We start from the raw sequence: 15189 nt of genomic DNA, 5'->3' as shown, positions 1-15189 counted from the left end.
CAGATGGTTGATTCTAATTAAATACACACACACACACTAATCGACTGGGTGATGACGCTGGAAGGTGCTTTGCTGCAGCAGGTTAACCCACTAGGAGGCACTAGTATCACTGGTTGTGATTTGTAGATTCAATTTAAAGGGAGTCGGAGTGAGACGTGATTTACACAGATCATTTGCTTCTGTCTGAGTATGAAAATAAAATACAATATCGGTGTTTAGAAAAGATAATAGACCATGTTGTAAAGCTTAATGCAGTGCTGTATTTGTGGTTTGATTTCTAACCTTGACTTTCTTGTTTGTTGTCCTTCGCTTTACAGAGTGTCCTTTAAATTCGACATTTGTCACCTTCTTCTGTAAATACTTCATCACATATTTACTTTGATGTGTCTCACCAGGATCGTATGAGGGCTGGGAGGGAGGCTCCTTCCCCTGCATCAGAGTGAAGAAAAACCGCGACTCTTTGCCAAGGTTAGACTCCGTGGTGATAGCGATGACTGCTATAATGGCCAAAATGCAGGACGTTAGAAAAACACTCTCGCCTCTTCCAGAGCTGTTTCGTTTAAGCCTTTTTATTAGTAGACAATATTTTTCAGGAATTTAAGTTTATTTTTGAGCACACCCACGCTGAGAAAGTTTCCATCAACAGGATATCGGTGCGTGTGCGCGGCGGTGAGGCTCAGGGCCCAGCAGCTGGTCTGAGTGGGATGAACCTGGGCCTCGTGAAGGATCTTGGGGCCACCTTCTTCGAAAGCCACTGTGAATTCAACGAGAAACCCAGCTCGCCGTTTTCTTCTAACCGCACCATGTTTGAGACGGAGGAGGTGTGCTAACACTCAAAACTGAGAAATACCAACACGTCAGCCTTCTTGTTGCTAACTCGATACATTTCGCTTGAATTAGATGGTGATTCCGGCCGACCCGGAGGAAATGCTCCAGTTTCAGGAACAGTGTGTGGCTCAGTGTCAGTGCGCGGTGGACATCAGCTTCCCTCTGGCCTACATCCTCCTGCCTAGCAAACAGGCTTTCCAGAGCATCTACAACAGGTTTCATTCAACCGCCTTCATCTTGGACTCAAATATTTCTTCTGTAGCTTTAATTTTTTCTAGAGGATTGTCCAAAAGTCTTACACCAAACCTCATTTATTCATGTTTTATTTCCAAGCAGCCAAACTTTCTCGTAAGAATGTTCAGGTTTCCTAAAAGTACTAAAATTTTGTTTGTGTTTTTTATTTTATTTTATTTTACTTTGGTTGATTTTTATTTATTTTGGCATTTTTCAAGAAATTTTTCAAATAACTCTACCTGATTTAATAAATGTCTCCTGTGCAGAGCTGATTGACATGTCGATGAGTGAATTCAGCCTTTTGATTCAGGATTATTGGAGGAGGGACGCATTTAAAAGTTTCAGGATAGTTGGCGCTCTATTATTTTCATATGATAAACAAATTAGCAAAACACAGAATGTGAGTAGTAACAAAAGTAATGCTAGTAAAAAATAAAATTACAAAGATGCAATAGCAATAACTTTGTTAGTTGGATCTAAAACAAATACCAAAGGTAACAGTTTGACAAAGTTTTGCCACCAACAAGGTGATTCCTCTCAAAACATTTGGTGGCATCACAACCACAAACCACTGGATTTATTGAAATTTTTTGCGTTAGACTAAAATAAAGAAGCATATAATTATGAAAGGGGAAGAATTAAGAATAGCTTAAAACAAATGTAAAAGTTTGACATGCATTTGAATTCAGCCCCCTTTACTTTGATGCACCTAAATAAAATGTGCCTCGCATTAAGCCTGGCACTCATTTGTTTTTCTTCCGTTTTTCCACTTTCAGCACAGTTTGCTGTCAGATGCATGAATAAGAAGAAAGTGAGTCGGAAAACATGGAAAATCAGCCAAAGACAAACTTTGATATTTAAGTACCATTGATCAACACTACTTTAAAATAATTACAAGTAGATCTGTCTTCTGGAAGCAAAGTGTGAATTAAGTTTTTGTTCAGAGTTTTATAGTGAAAGTTTAGTTGCCGTTAAAGCTGATTGTTGTTTTGTTTGCTGGATTCATGTCATTTTGTGGCGTGATCCGAGTTCTCCACCATCCTCCTTTTTTATTCCAATAGGATCAATAATGACCTGTTGATGTGGGAGCCGCCTCCCCCTCCTCTCCCCTCGGCCCCGGGCCCCGACCAGAGCCGCCGTCCCTACGACGAGTTCCAGCTGTGCAAGTCGGCCTTCAGGCTGGGCAAGTTCCTCTGCTCTGATGGAAAAAATTTAATCCTGACATAGATTTATGACAAACAATAATAGCCGAGGTGCCAAAATATCTACTATTGGCTTTTGTATTGTTTTTGGATTAAACCGTTTGCTTCACACTCTGCCACAGACTCTGACTCAGAAGAGGATGAGCCTCAGTTTTACTTGGCCAGCGATTCATCTGGAAGGATGCAGCAGTCAGTTCCTCTTCCCAGCCACAACCTCAGCCTCCTCTCCCTCACTGTGATTATTGGGAAAGGTCGCCTGCAAGCCAGAACTGACAGGAAGGTGAGCCAGGAGGAAGATGGATTCAGAGGAGGGCACTGATGAGTTTTACTGCATCAGATGATACAAGGAGAAACATTTTCCCCCTTTTTAAGTATGCTTAAGTGATTCAGCAGTCACGTTTTAGTCTTCCTCTTCAATGTTTGTACTTTATATAAACATATAATGTACATCGATTGCTAACGAGACAAAGCACGTCTTTTTCCTGTAGTATTTCCTCTACATTAATGACCATTTTTAATGTCTTAATATCTGCTTTACAATACTAAAACTGTGGAAGTTGAGGTCAAGTTCAGTTTGAAATTCATGTTGCAGCATTGCTTTGTTCATGTAGTTTTTCTGTTTTGTTTTATTTTTGTGTTTTGTTTTTTTTTTTTTACGATAGGAGGATGAAACTCAGGGAGAGGTTGTGCTTGACCTGGAAGGGGGGAAGATTTTCAGCGTGGCGCAGCATCAAAATGATCCAAACCTCAACTTCCTGACGCTGGAGAGCAAACGAGTGGAGCTCTACCATCGAGGTGCACATTGCGGTCTCATCTGCAAACATTTTCATTGTTAGATAATGCCGATAATTCAAAGGGCTTCGATTGAGACCAGAAAATTCTGGGTGCCGCATTTTCAAGGTGTGAAAAAAGAAAATCAAGTAAAAAAACAACAACATTTATTTGGGTTTTAACTCTGTCCAGATATCCTAAATATCCGTTCATTCAACCATTTTTCTGCCTATTCGTTAGAAACCAGTCATCTGAACTTATTGTTATTTATTTGTCTTTGTGATTCGTTGGAAACATATATATATTTTTTACCTTTCTAGCTGTGGTTAAAGACACCTCCGTCCCAGAGAGGTTGGAGATGCCCAGCTTCACGCCACCCACACAGTTGGACCCCACCATCTACCCCACAGAGCTGGGAGTGAGCAGCGTTCGAGGACGGGAAGGGGAGCCACAGATGTTGTCTACAGCCATCAAAATCACACTGGACCTGCAGAGGAACGTCAAGGTTCGTCTCTCTTCTGCACCAAGTCTCAGGCTGCCACAGGAAGTCTAGTATTGCCTTCAAGAAGACATTTTTGCCTTTTCGCAGGAGTTCCTGGTCGCTCTTCAGCTGCAAGGTGCCACCATGAGGCATTACATGACGCAGAGCAACCAGAGCTGGCACGAGCAGGTAAGGAAGTCAAACAAGGCCTTTTTCCATTCAATCCGTCTCTCCTAATATTTATTTGATTCAATGAAACTTTTGCAAACTGAACAACAATTTTTGATGTCGTGAAAATGTTTTTTTTTTTAAATCTGAATACATATCGTGGTTCCTACACCATCTGGAAGTTGAGTTTCTTCCTTCTTCATGCCATTTTTATTGTGTTCTTTATTTCCTTTCTTGTCTCTCCTTCCCTTTCACAAAGGCCCTTCCTTCTTTTCTTCCTGTCTTCCCTTTGCACATCCATCCTTTCTATTCTTGTGTACTTTATCTCTCTCTCCTTGTGTCATAGGTCTCTTCCTTCCTTTTGTTGTCCCTTCTTTACTTCTGTTTCTTTCTCTTTTCTTTGTTACCCTCACATATTCGGTTTTGTGTCATTATAATCTCCCTTCCTTCCTTTTTTGCCTTTTTCTGTACTTCCTTGATTCCTTCCATTCTTTGTACTTTCTCCCTCTCTTTCCTTTTTTCTTCTACCCTTGCCTCCTGTTTTCCTTCCACTTTCCTTTCCCTCTTTCCTTCCTTTTCTTGTGCCATCTGTCACTTTTCATCCTTGTGTCCTACCTCTGTTCCTTGTGCCCTCCCTTTCTGGTGTCCTAACTCATTTCCTTCGTTCGATCCTTCATTGTGTCCTTCCTGCCTTCCCTCCCTCTTTCTTTCCTTTCCTTCCTCCTTGTGTCTTTCCTTGTGCATATTTATTTCTGGTAACTAAGTTTATTTCCTGAGGTTACGTCACTCATGTTCTCGTTTGTGATTGGCTGTGCATTCCTCATGTAGGTGCGTCAGCTTCAAGAAAAACAGATTCCCTTCAGCACAGCTGGACACGGCTAAGCTGAAAAAATGTTAATTTGAGATGTTTTGTTTTCTTGGAGGCAGAAAGGAACAATGGAAAAGCCAGACAGTTTGGACGCACGTGATCCAAGTGTAATTATACTTGTCGCTGTAATTAGTCTGCTTTCCATCTGGAGGCTCTTTAGAACAAAATAGCCGTCCCTTCCAAAAATAAGAGCCTTCTTGCCAGAGATAACAAGCACATAAAGTTGCACCCTGACAAGTAAAATGTGATTAATCGTGACAGTTTTCTTAACCTCAATGTTCTTTAGCCTGTGCTGCAGCTGCTGGTGTTTTTGTTTCACTGCCCAGTAAAATCATTTAAAATGTTTATCGTCCTCCTGTTTGTTTCCTTCACTTCCAGCTGATTGACTTCCTGGACGTCATCGACGACCCCATCTTGGGCTACACGGCACCGGCTGTCATCACCGTCCTCCACACACACCTGGCTTCCTGCGCTGTGGACTACAGGCACGGACCTGAAGAGTGTTTATTGATCTTAAGACAAAATTACATGTTTATTCATCTCTTTTGGTTGTTTTACTCCCAAGGCCTCTGTATCTGCCACTGAGAGTCCTGTTCACAGCAGAGTCATTCTCTCTGTCCAGTAACATCATTGTAGACACCGCCACCTTCCACCTCAGGTACTGGTGACCTTTGACCCAACACCGCATTTACCACAGCTATGCTTTAAGAGGACTAACTGAAACGTATCCTTGAACTTTTGAGATCAATTCAGTGATATTTTTGACTACAAGATCTTTTTAAAAGTCTGTTTTGTTGTCATCAGATTCATCCTGGATGATTCTGCTCTCTACCTCTCTGACAAATGTGAGACTGACACAGTGGACTTGAGGAAAGGTAAAACATGCAGGATGTCTTTTACACAAATGGCCATTGATTATGTCAAGATAGGATTGTGTACTAATTAGGGATGCAAGTTAGCAACTAATAAATTAAACTTGATTTATCCTATCGATTGGCTAATGGTTAATTGATAAACGGCCAGTTTCTTAAAAAGTTTTTGGAGTTTTTCCATAACAAAGGGCACTTTTATTAAGAAGCACCTCGCTGTGTTTTAACTGTATTTGTGTCAGCTGTATTAATTATTGACTGAATAAACAGAATATTATGCTTTTCTCACATTATTATATTTATAAAATATAACAAAACAGGAACCCATTAGGTTGCTGAATAGAAACAGCTCTGTCACGGAGGTTACTGGATGTTAATATTTCAAAAGCCGCATGAAGGGCATCTTGCATTCCTCACTGGACTTTGTTTGGACCGTTTCACTGTCCTGTTCTCGTATGGTCCTGCCATCTTTAATTCTGTATGAACTGGCTCTGCTTAAGAATGACCAGTGGCGCCTTCTGCTGGATGGCAGCCAAACTACAACACTAAAAATCGTTAATCGATCTGAGCTAATTTTAGTCTAATAAACCGTTAATCACAAGTTGATAAATTTCTTTGCATCCTTACTAATGTTTTTACCAGATCATCCATTTTTATTCAGTCATGTTAAAAAGAAAGTACTCTTTCCTTCAATTTTTGTTTCTTCTGTCTCATAAAAAATCACCTGTTTTGTTGAACTCGAAATAAATTAAATCCAATCGCACGCATAAAAAATAATATATTGCATCTGTGTAGTTGTTACTTATTAAATAAAAGTGGAGCTAAAGAGGAAAGCTGCATGTTGCAAATGTAAGTACACCCTACGGTCCAGCATCTTCCTGAAGCACCTGCAGCAGCAAAAAGCTGAAGTGATTTTTCTGTTTCTCTTTGTCTTGAATTGTTCCTGGTGTGTTTGGGATTATTGACCTCCCGATGATCCAATCTTAGCCAAGCTGCAGACTGGCTAAGATTGCACTTGTTTTTATTAAAGTAAAACACATTGAAGTAGCACATAAACCTGTGTTTAGATGAAATAAGGTAAAAGCTGGAAGAATTGATGTAACTCTTAGCATGAGGGACGGTGATAGAAGATCACCTTCTGCGTGTTTGTGTCCCTCAGATTACGTGTGTGTTCTGGACATTGACCTGCTGGAGCTCGCCATCACCACATGGAAAGGCAGCGATGCTGGGAAGCTGGTAAGTCCTGCTCCGTGTCCTCACCGTTCTGGTTTTTTATCATATTTAGCTGCACGCAGAGAAAAACAAACCAGTATAAAGGTAAAGAAACATTATAATTATGTTCAAGGTCCACAAAAACCCACTAACAAGCAGTTGGCTTCATGTTTATAAATATTTATTTCACCATAATTAGATTTCTCTATAATAATGGCTTTGGACAGTAATTTGGCTCAAGCTTTACTCTCAACTGGACCTGAAACCAAAATCAGCAAGAAAATGCTAAACAAGTCTTCCCACAGCACTGATGCAGCTGAGCTCTGAGCCAACCAATCAGGGCTGATCAGAGCTTGTGTATTTTATTTTGGTATAGAAAAAGGTTTTAGTTTATTCATATAGCTTATTTGATGGAGTTGGGTTGTTTAGTGTCAAGCTGTTACAATACATGAGCATTGACACTTACATCTTGCTAAATAGTTTGTAGCTGGGAAGAGAAATGCGTTGAGAGATTTTTGGGAACTGAGCTGCAGTGCTGCAATCAGAGCTGCAGCCTGACAGCTTAGGAATGAGTGATCATATTTGATTAGCTGTCTTTAAGTTGTTAAAATATCAATTTGATGGCATCTGTGGGAAAATGAGCAAAGATACCTCGTGAAAAATCAACAGCAATCAAAAGTTGTTGTCAAATTCTGGTACAGACCTCCCTCATCCCGTCACAGTGAGTTTTTGTCATGAAGGTGCTTCTGATGGACTCGTTTGTGTTTCAGTCGCAGCCTCTCTTTGAGCTGCGCTGCTCCAACAACGTGGTGCACCTCTACACCTGCGCAGACTCCTGCGCCGCCCTGGTCAATCTGCTGCAGTACCTGGTGGCCCAGGGGGACTTGCACCCCCCGCCACGACACACCTCGCCTACTGAAATAGCTGGTCAGAAATTACCGGTAAGACATTTTACTCAATTTCACTTCGTTAACCTGAAAGACATGTCGCTTTTTTTTTTTTTTATTGATTAATGAACCTTACCTGGAATCACCAACAAGAAATATGCAAACCTAGGAGCTTTGAGACTGAAATTATAAACCTGAGTTGGAGCAATAAAACAAACTTAAGCTATGCTAGCATTGAACATTTGTTACAAGGTGCTGCAGCTAATAAAACAACACGGTTTCCATAAGTAGTTTTGGCTTTAATGTCTGTGTATCGTTGTGTTAGCTGTCAGAAAGTCCTGCGTCTCTGCCGCCTTGTCCTCCAGCTGAGACCGCAGAGATCAACCAGTATGACCTGGCTGATGCCTTAATCGACACAGAGAGGAGCTACAGAGACAGTTTAGAACCAGGTATTGTTTCTGAACGCGGTTATCCAAATATTATTGATTTAACTTGACGTCTACGGGAAAGTATTATTGTCATTTTGCACAGCAAAAAGCACAAAGTCTTACCAAGTATTTTTGTTTAGTTTCTAATACAGATACCTTTGTACACTTGAAATAAAGACAAAACTAAACTTACAACATATAGGAGCTTATTTTAAGTAAATAATTCCTTAATGTTGATTAAAAAAAAGTATAGCTACACTGGCAGATTATTTCATTTTTAACACAGGAAAAATGTCTTGTTATAAGTGAAATAATCTGCCTGTGAAGCTTTTTCTTTTTTTATCAATATTAAGGAATTATTGACCTAACCAGTGTCTTACTGATAAGTTACTTGTCAGTTTTGTCTTATTTCTAGTGTGCTTTGGAAACTAGACAGAAATACTTGGTAATACTTTGAGTTTTTGCAGTGTGTGTTTAGTTTAAGCCCCTGACTGCTCCTGTTTTTTGCAGAGTCTCCTTCCCTGCCTAGGGGCTCTCCCGTCTCCGTCTATTTGTTTCCTGGCGAAGGTTCGAAGCAGAACCCGTCCGTTCTGCAGAGGGAGGAGTCTGAGCTCGATGGGCTGGTTGCCACGGCGATAGAGGCACAGCCTGATATGATACTAGATGATGGCTCCGAGGGCTCCACCGACAACGACGACTTCTGCATCCTGGAGGCGCCTGGCATGGGCATACCTGTGAGTGCTCAGCTCCTTCTTCTTCTTCTCCTTGTTCTTATGTCGACCTTTCTTTCTGAGGCTCTTCCTGCTTGTGAAACTCTTGCAGCCCAGAGACGGGGAGCCCGTGGTGACCGTGCTGTGCAAGGGGCCCATCAAGGTGAAGGACAGCCACTTTTCCAGGCCTCGAGGAAGCTCCGACCTGCTGCGAGCTCCGAGCGGATTCCCGGTCCCGCACACCAGGGTGGTGCTGAAGGAAATCTCTGTGGTGTGGCATCTCTACGGCGGCAAGGACTTCGGCGGCAAGCCGATGTCCGTACATGCTCAGAACTCAAACAGGTTTTTTTTTTTTTAATTTACATCCGTTTCGTTTATTGTCGTGTGCGTTTTTGTGCCGTTTCTCAAACCGTCTCTCTTCTAGGGGTCGCTCTGTCCCTGTGGGTGTTCGTGGTTCTCCGTCTCGCTCCGTCGCCTCCGCCCGTCCTCAGAACTCCTGGCGCTGGGCTGGAGGCAGCGGCCGTCAGCACTCACTGCTGATGGAGATCCAACTCACCAAGGTGAAGCATTGAGTAGATGCAGTGGCTTGCACTCAAAAGTCTCAATCTTTGAATTTTTTTCACATTTTGTTGTTACAACAGCAAAATGGTTTTAGCCGATATCAATCCGATATCAGCTAAAACCAAGTATTGGAGTAAATCTGCAATATAATCACTCCGCTGCAGCATTTCTAACCAGCACCGCTCGTATCCTGCATTTAATGATAGTCACTTGTTCTCATATCTATAGTTGTTAATGATCGTTTTCTGTTTGAGTAACTTGACAAAGCGCTTTTCTCACTACAAAATAAATAACAGTATGAATGTTTTGTGCTGATAGCATATTGGGTCGACTTCTGTATCTATCAGTACTCACAAAGTTGCATTGGGATGCTTTAATTCGCGATAGGTGTTCATTTTTATGTTTGTTTTTTTTTTTTTTACCATTGCATCTCCCCCTTCTGTCCTCCAGGTGTCCTTCCAGCACGAGTCCTACCCAGTGGCAGTAGCAGGCCAGGACGGGGACGGGTCGCTGACCTCTGGGGTCGGCCCCAGCGGGGAGCAGCCTCTGTCCCGGCAGGTCTTCATCGTGCAAGAGATGGAGGTTCGGGACCGCCTGGCCTCTTCACAACTCAACAAGTTCCTCTACCTCTACACCAGCGAGAGCATGCCTCGCCGAGCCCACTCCAACATGGTGAGGACGGGGTGTGTGTGTGTGTGTGTGTTGAACTGCAAACTGAGACGGAGTGGATCAGGATGAGATCTTTGCTCTGCTCTCGTTGCAGCTGACTGTGAAGGCCCTGCAGGTTTTACCAGAGTCGGGACTCGGAGGACCCGAGTGTTGCCTACGGGTCAGCCTGCTGCCGCTGCGACTCAACATCGACCAGGTAAGTCCTGCGTCTTTGACCAAATATGGATGGAAAAGCCTCCTCTTCCTCCTTTATGGAGATGTGACACCAGGTGGGGGATTAAATTCTCCAGGTTCTAATATGAAGGTTTTAATCTGTAATTACTTTCATCCCTACTAGAAAAACCTTAACATTTTGTTTCACCGTTTTTATTTTTCTTCAGCCACATTGAAAAAAATGACAAATCTAAAGAAATAAATGAACTTGATGATTTGGCCTTTGCATCACAATAAGTCAGTTTCCCTCTGTGGTTTCGTTCTCCTACCAGACTTTGTTTTTCTCTTTTCCAGGATGCGCTGTTTTTCCTGAAGGACTTTTTTAGTAATCTAGCATCCTCTATTAACCCCTACATGCCTGTGGATCCTGCTGCTGAAGGTCAGTTAAAGCAGAAACTTTTTTCCCTTTGGTTGCTTCAGGTTTTTGTTTTTCATATCATAGATGATTAGCTGTATTTACTGTAAATACGGCATATGATTGCTGCTGGAGCACAGCCTGTGGGAACATGCCTGTAATGACTTTTGTTTTTGTATTGATATTGCTTAAACTTTTCAAATTGGGTCACTTTACAGCTACAAACATAAATGTATTGGGTTGGTGTTTCAGGGGATAAACTAACCCAGAGTGGTGCATCACTGAGAAGCTCATTTGAAGACTTGAGTTGTTCTTGTTTCTTCCGTCAGTCACAGTGAAGGTGGATCCTTCCCAGAAAGGCTCTGAGGAGACCGGAGCAGACGCCGGTCTCGGTCCTGACCTCACAGCCTCCGTGGAAACCACCTACAGCGAGCAGAGCTCCTCCTCTGCCGGCTCCTCCTCTTCCTCATCTGAGCAGCCAATCTACTTCCGGTGTGTAGACGGTGACGGTCGTCAGACAGAACGATGGCTGAAGAAGCATCAGAGCCGACTGAATATTCCTTCTCTCTGTGATTTTCAGGGAATTTCGTTTCACCTCTGAAGTGCCTATCTGGCTCGACTACCATGGGAAGCATGTGGTCATCGAGCAGGTGAGAGGTCACAAGAACAGCTCAGACACAGAAACCCAGCCTGTCCGTCGCCACGGTAACTACAGACGTCCTTACAGCGTGGTGTTTTGTTCCTCAGGGGACGTTTGCAGGGATTCTGATCGGTCTGGCTCAGCTGAACTGCTCAGAGCTGAAGCTGAAGAGGCTCTGCTGCAGACACGGGTAAAAACGACAAACATTCAGACGCCATAAAACAATTTCAGATCTGATAAAACCCTGACAGACTTGAGACTGCTTTCATGTTTGAAACGTTCCCAGTCTTCTCGGTGTGGACAAGGTGATCCAGTACGCCGTCACAGAGTGGCTGACGGACATCAGGAAGAATCAGCTGCCGGGCATTCTGGGAGGCGTCGGCCCCATGCACTCAGTTGTTCAGCTGTGTAAGCTGAAGCCTTCGCTACAGAAACATTTACAGTTTTAAACCTGCTTTATTTATTTTAGTCTTCTTTCCTTCCTCTCTGTGTGTTTGCTCAGTCCACGGAGTGAGGGATCTCTTCTGGTTGCCTATAGAACAGTACAGGAAAGACGGGCGCATTATTCGAGGTCTCCAGCGGGGGGCAGCATCGTTCGGTACCTCTACAGCATCGGCTGCACTGGAGCTTAGCAACAGGCTGGTGCAGGCCATCCAGGTACAAAGATGAAACAAAATTAAATGTTTTGTCCGAATGTGAAGATGTTTTAACTCATGTAGTGCTCGTCACCTCGCTACAGGCCACAGCAGAGACGGTGTATGACATCCTTTCTCCAACGCCTCCACTGAATCGGTTCGCCATCACCGAGGGTCGGGCCCCCGCCAGCCGGCCCCGCAGAGCCGCGCAGCCGGCGGATCTCAGAGAAGGAGTAGCCAAAGCCTACGACACCGTCAGAGAGGTGCGGAGTTTGAATTTTTCTTAAAAGATAATTGACATGACGGGACCCGTCAATCAATCCAGTGGATTTAACAGCAACTGACCAATCAGCAGTCGCAAATTGTCCCAAAGTGAACGCCCCTTACCTGGAGGAGCTGTTGGAGTTTATCTTTACGAATGCGATGCGCTCATAGAGGTTTGGTGGAAAATAATTGGAGATAATGGTTAAATGTTTCCAGTGGGGAACAGGCACTTAAGAAGCGCTTTCAGAAGATGGAATAGAGTTTAGTCCCAAACTCAAAGTGTAAAATATGGATAAACGTGTGCAGCCAACTTCAAGAGCAGCAGAATACTACAGTGACCAACAGTATAACTAACATGTTTGTGTTTATGAAGGTTTTTGTCATCATTACATTGTACGCTTAACGGTTAAATCAAAGACTAATGCGTCAAGCTGGGTCCAATAAATGTGAGCTGTGCCTACAAATGGGTACAGTTTCTCTGTCAAGCAGTAAGTTTTCAGGTAGGTGGTGCAAATATTCATGCACAGCCTGACATACATGATCAAAACATAATTCAGATATGTGATATTTTGAAAACCAACACAATACGCAGAGAAGAATGCCTGGATATGATGACAGAATCACGTTATAATGTGATAAAATGTCTGAATATTTTGGATATTCAGAGCTTTTTTTTTTTTCATTTAAAGTTATGACCAAACCTGCTTAATTTCCAGTGCTGACCCTTTCCTCTGCAGGGAGTGATCGACACGGCTCAGACCTTGTGTGACGTGGCGTCCCGCGGCCACGAGCAGAAAGGTCTCCCCGGCGCAGTGGGCGGCGTCCTGCGTCAGATCCCGCCCACAGTGGTCCGACCTCTGATAGTGGCCTCCGAGGCGACCTCCAACCTGCTGGGAGGCATGCGGAACCAGATCAAACCCGACGCCCGCAAAGAGGACTTCCTCAAGTGGCGCACGGAGGATGCACAAGAATGAGGACGGCGTGTGTGTGTGTGTGTGTGTATGTGTGTGTGTGTGCGTGCGTGTGTGAACGAATGAATGAATGCGAGAGGGAACCCCGATGTCTACTGGGGGATCTGGATGTTGGTGTGTATAGGAATGTTGTTCTGCAATGCAAAAACAACACAAAGACTAACTGCTACTGCAGCCACTGACACAAAGTTTTACACACATGTAACCACACCTAACTCTTCTGCTGCTCATCATCCCTCGATCTGCAGGTCGCTCTTCATGTCTCTGTAACAACATATCGCTGCTTTTATCTGGCTTTGATTTCAAACCAACCAGGAGCAGGAAGGATCAGAACGAGATGCAGATTGTCGCCTCTTTATGTCCTGCTAAAACTGGTTTTCCGATTCAGTTTTAACCCGACGACTGTGAGCAAGAAATCAGAAAGAAATGGCTTCAGTACAGGGAGTTTGCAGCAGGAAATCAGTGATCCTGAAGCTCAGTAAGAAGGAAGATTGTGTGTTTCATGTTTATCCATGTTTGTGAATGGTTCTCATCTTGAACCGTTGGTTTGGTTTTGAGCCCGCTATGCACCTGCTCCTCTCAGCGCTGATGAGTTGTGCCATAAACCTTCCAGAGTGACCTTTGAACCCGTCTGTGTTGCCTTTCTCTGACCTGTACCCTCCAAACGTGACTGAATAGAAACACATGAAGCCCTTTAAAAAAAATCCTGTAGCATTCTGGACTTCATGAATTTGTTTTTACGGACTGATTTCAGTCGGTGGCTCTCCTTCCTGCTTCTGTTTTGCATAAAGCGGTTCTGGGGTCTGAACGGACCCAGACTGACTCTTTCCACATCTTTAGATGCCTTCCTAAATGTTTTTTTTTTGTTGTTGTTGTTGTTGGGTTTTTTTAATGCTTAACTGTTTGTTTTGTGTTTATGTTGAAGCATAAGTATTGTTATACTCGTTTCATAATGAGTGTTGGGAGGATTTGAATCTGGTGACAATGGAGGAAGGAAATGAGGAGTTTTACATTTTTATCTTTGTTTTCCTGTTTGTGAGTGAGGGATTATTTGTGTGAATGTGAGAGGATGAGTGAGTGGAGGACGCATGTCTGTGAGGGTGACAGGTTTATGCTTGTTACACTACTTGTGTGTAATTACTATTTACTATAAAAAGTGTATGACCTGTATATTACAAAAACAAGTATACAAATTAATACAAAAATAAAAAAAATTATATAAAAACTGATCATGTTTGATGTGTTCTGTTAAAGCCCTTGCTTTTGATTTAAATGTTGTACTTCATGCAGTTTTGTTCTCATAACTGCCCACAAACACCTGTGACACAAAGTCTAAAACCGAAGTAATAACGTTATTTATGTAATTTTAATAATAAAAAAAAGTGTCTAAGTGCCTTTTTACAGCTGCTTGGGTGTGGGACTCAAGAGCTTTTTTATTTTTCGACACTAAAGCAGTATAAAATCAAAGTGAGATTGATGCTCAGTTTTCTAATGGTTCCCATTTGGTAACTTTCCAGCAAACCTTTCTTCAAGCAAATATAAAAGCAGCTTGGAGAAAAACATCAGCAGCTGTAAAGGTTGTGGTGCCAACCAAACTGAGCCTTTTCTGTCATTTCCTGTGGCCTTTGACCTTTGCATCTCTGCATGCAGCTGCAGGTTGCTGATTGGTTTGCCAGATTGTGCGGTTGTTCTTTAAGAATTGGTCGCCTGCTGAGAAGTCTTGCAAGTTTTACTGCAGCCCTTTGCTCTGATTGTACTGACCTTTGACCTCTCCTCCAGTCAGTGAAGAAATGTATCTATTTACCAGCAGGGAGTGATGTTCTTTTGTTTCCTTCCTTCAATTCCTTGGTTTTTGTTGCGTTAAGCTTTTAAAAACCCTAACCCTTCATTCTGTGTACTGTTTACAATCGAGACACTGATATATTCTTTAAGATGTTGACACAAACATGCTCATAGCAATATGAAAAGTTAAAGGAATGAACCTCCTTTAATAAAATACCAAACTGCTTCAGAGTTTGGTACTTAAGTGGACCAGAAGAATTTTTTAAATTACTACTCCTTATGACTGAATTTTTTATTGTCCAAACTAGAAAAATATCTATATTAGTTAAATCTTTGCAATATTAAATTACTTCTATTAAAGAAATTGCATAGTTTTTGCTGTTATGTCAATATTAGAAGATCATTATGCAATCCTGAAACAACTAAACTTATGTTGTCCTG

The 15189-nt window shown here is 42.6% G+C and overlaps 1 protein-coding gene across 2 annotated transcripts in view; it reads left to right on the top strand.

The window, feature by feature from the left end:
* The window catches only part of atg2a (autophagy related 2A), a 32884-nt gene extending 19093 nt beyond the window's left edge, over positions 1-13791 (top strand). The window contains exons 16-43 of one of the 2 annotated variants that reach the window (XM_015017875.1): positions 396-468; positions 647-821; positions 901-1043; positions 2124-2245; positions 2387-2544; positions 2927-3059; positions 3356-3540; positions 3625-3705; positions 4931-5037; positions 5118-5210; positions 5357-5427; positions 6581-6657; positions 7404-7574; positions 7846-7969; positions 8459-8682; positions 8771-9000; positions 9083-9218; positions 9670-9891; positions 9983-10084; positions 10396-10480; positions 10786-10948; positions 11037-11106; positions 11204-11286; positions 11383-11504; positions 11599-11753; positions 11836-11994; positions 12733-12974; positions 13007-13791. In XM_015017875.1, the coding sequence (XP_014873361.1) occupies positions 396-468; positions 647-821; positions 901-1043; positions 2124-2245; positions 2387-2544; positions 2927-3059; positions 3356-3540; positions 3625-3705; positions 4931-5037; positions 5118-5210; positions 5357-5427; positions 6581-6657; positions 7404-7574; positions 7846-7969; positions 8459-8682; positions 8771-9000; positions 9083-9218; positions 9670-9891; positions 9983-10084; positions 10396-10480; positions 10786-10948; positions 11037-11106; positions 11204-11286; positions 11383-11504; positions 11599-11753; positions 11836-11994; positions 12733-12969 (3701 nt within the window). In that variant the 3' untranslated portion in view covers positions 12970-12974; positions 13007-13791. Of the gene's footprint in view, positions 1-395; positions 469-646; positions 822-900; positions 1044-2123; positions 2246-2386; positions 2545-2926; positions 3060-3355; positions 3541-3624; positions 3706-4930; positions 5038-5117; positions 5211-5356; positions 5428-6580; positions 6658-7403; positions 7575-7845; positions 7970-8458; positions 8683-8770; positions 9001-9082; positions 9219-9669; positions 9892-9982; positions 10085-10395; positions 10481-10785; positions 10949-11036; positions 11107-11203; positions 11287-11382; positions 11505-11598; positions 11754-11835; positions 11995-12732 lie in introns of both variants that reach the window. The other variant, XM_015017874.1, reaches the window with a different exon arrangement.
* The last annotated feature ends 1398 nt before the right edge of the window (positions 13792-15189 follow it).

This window comes from Poecilia latipinna, unplaced genomic scaffold (assembly GCF_001443285.1).
Source record: "Poecilia latipinna isolate Pla-1442-1.1 unplaced genomic scaffold, P_latipinna-1.0 Scaffold2199, whole genome shotgun sequence".
Classification (NCBI taxonomy): Eukaryota; Metazoa; Chordata; class Actinopteri; order Cyprinodontiformes; family Poeciliidae; genus Poecilia; species Poecilia latipinna.
Note: the sequence above shows the minus strand (reverse complement) of the source record. Positions and strands in the feature narration are given on the sequence as shown.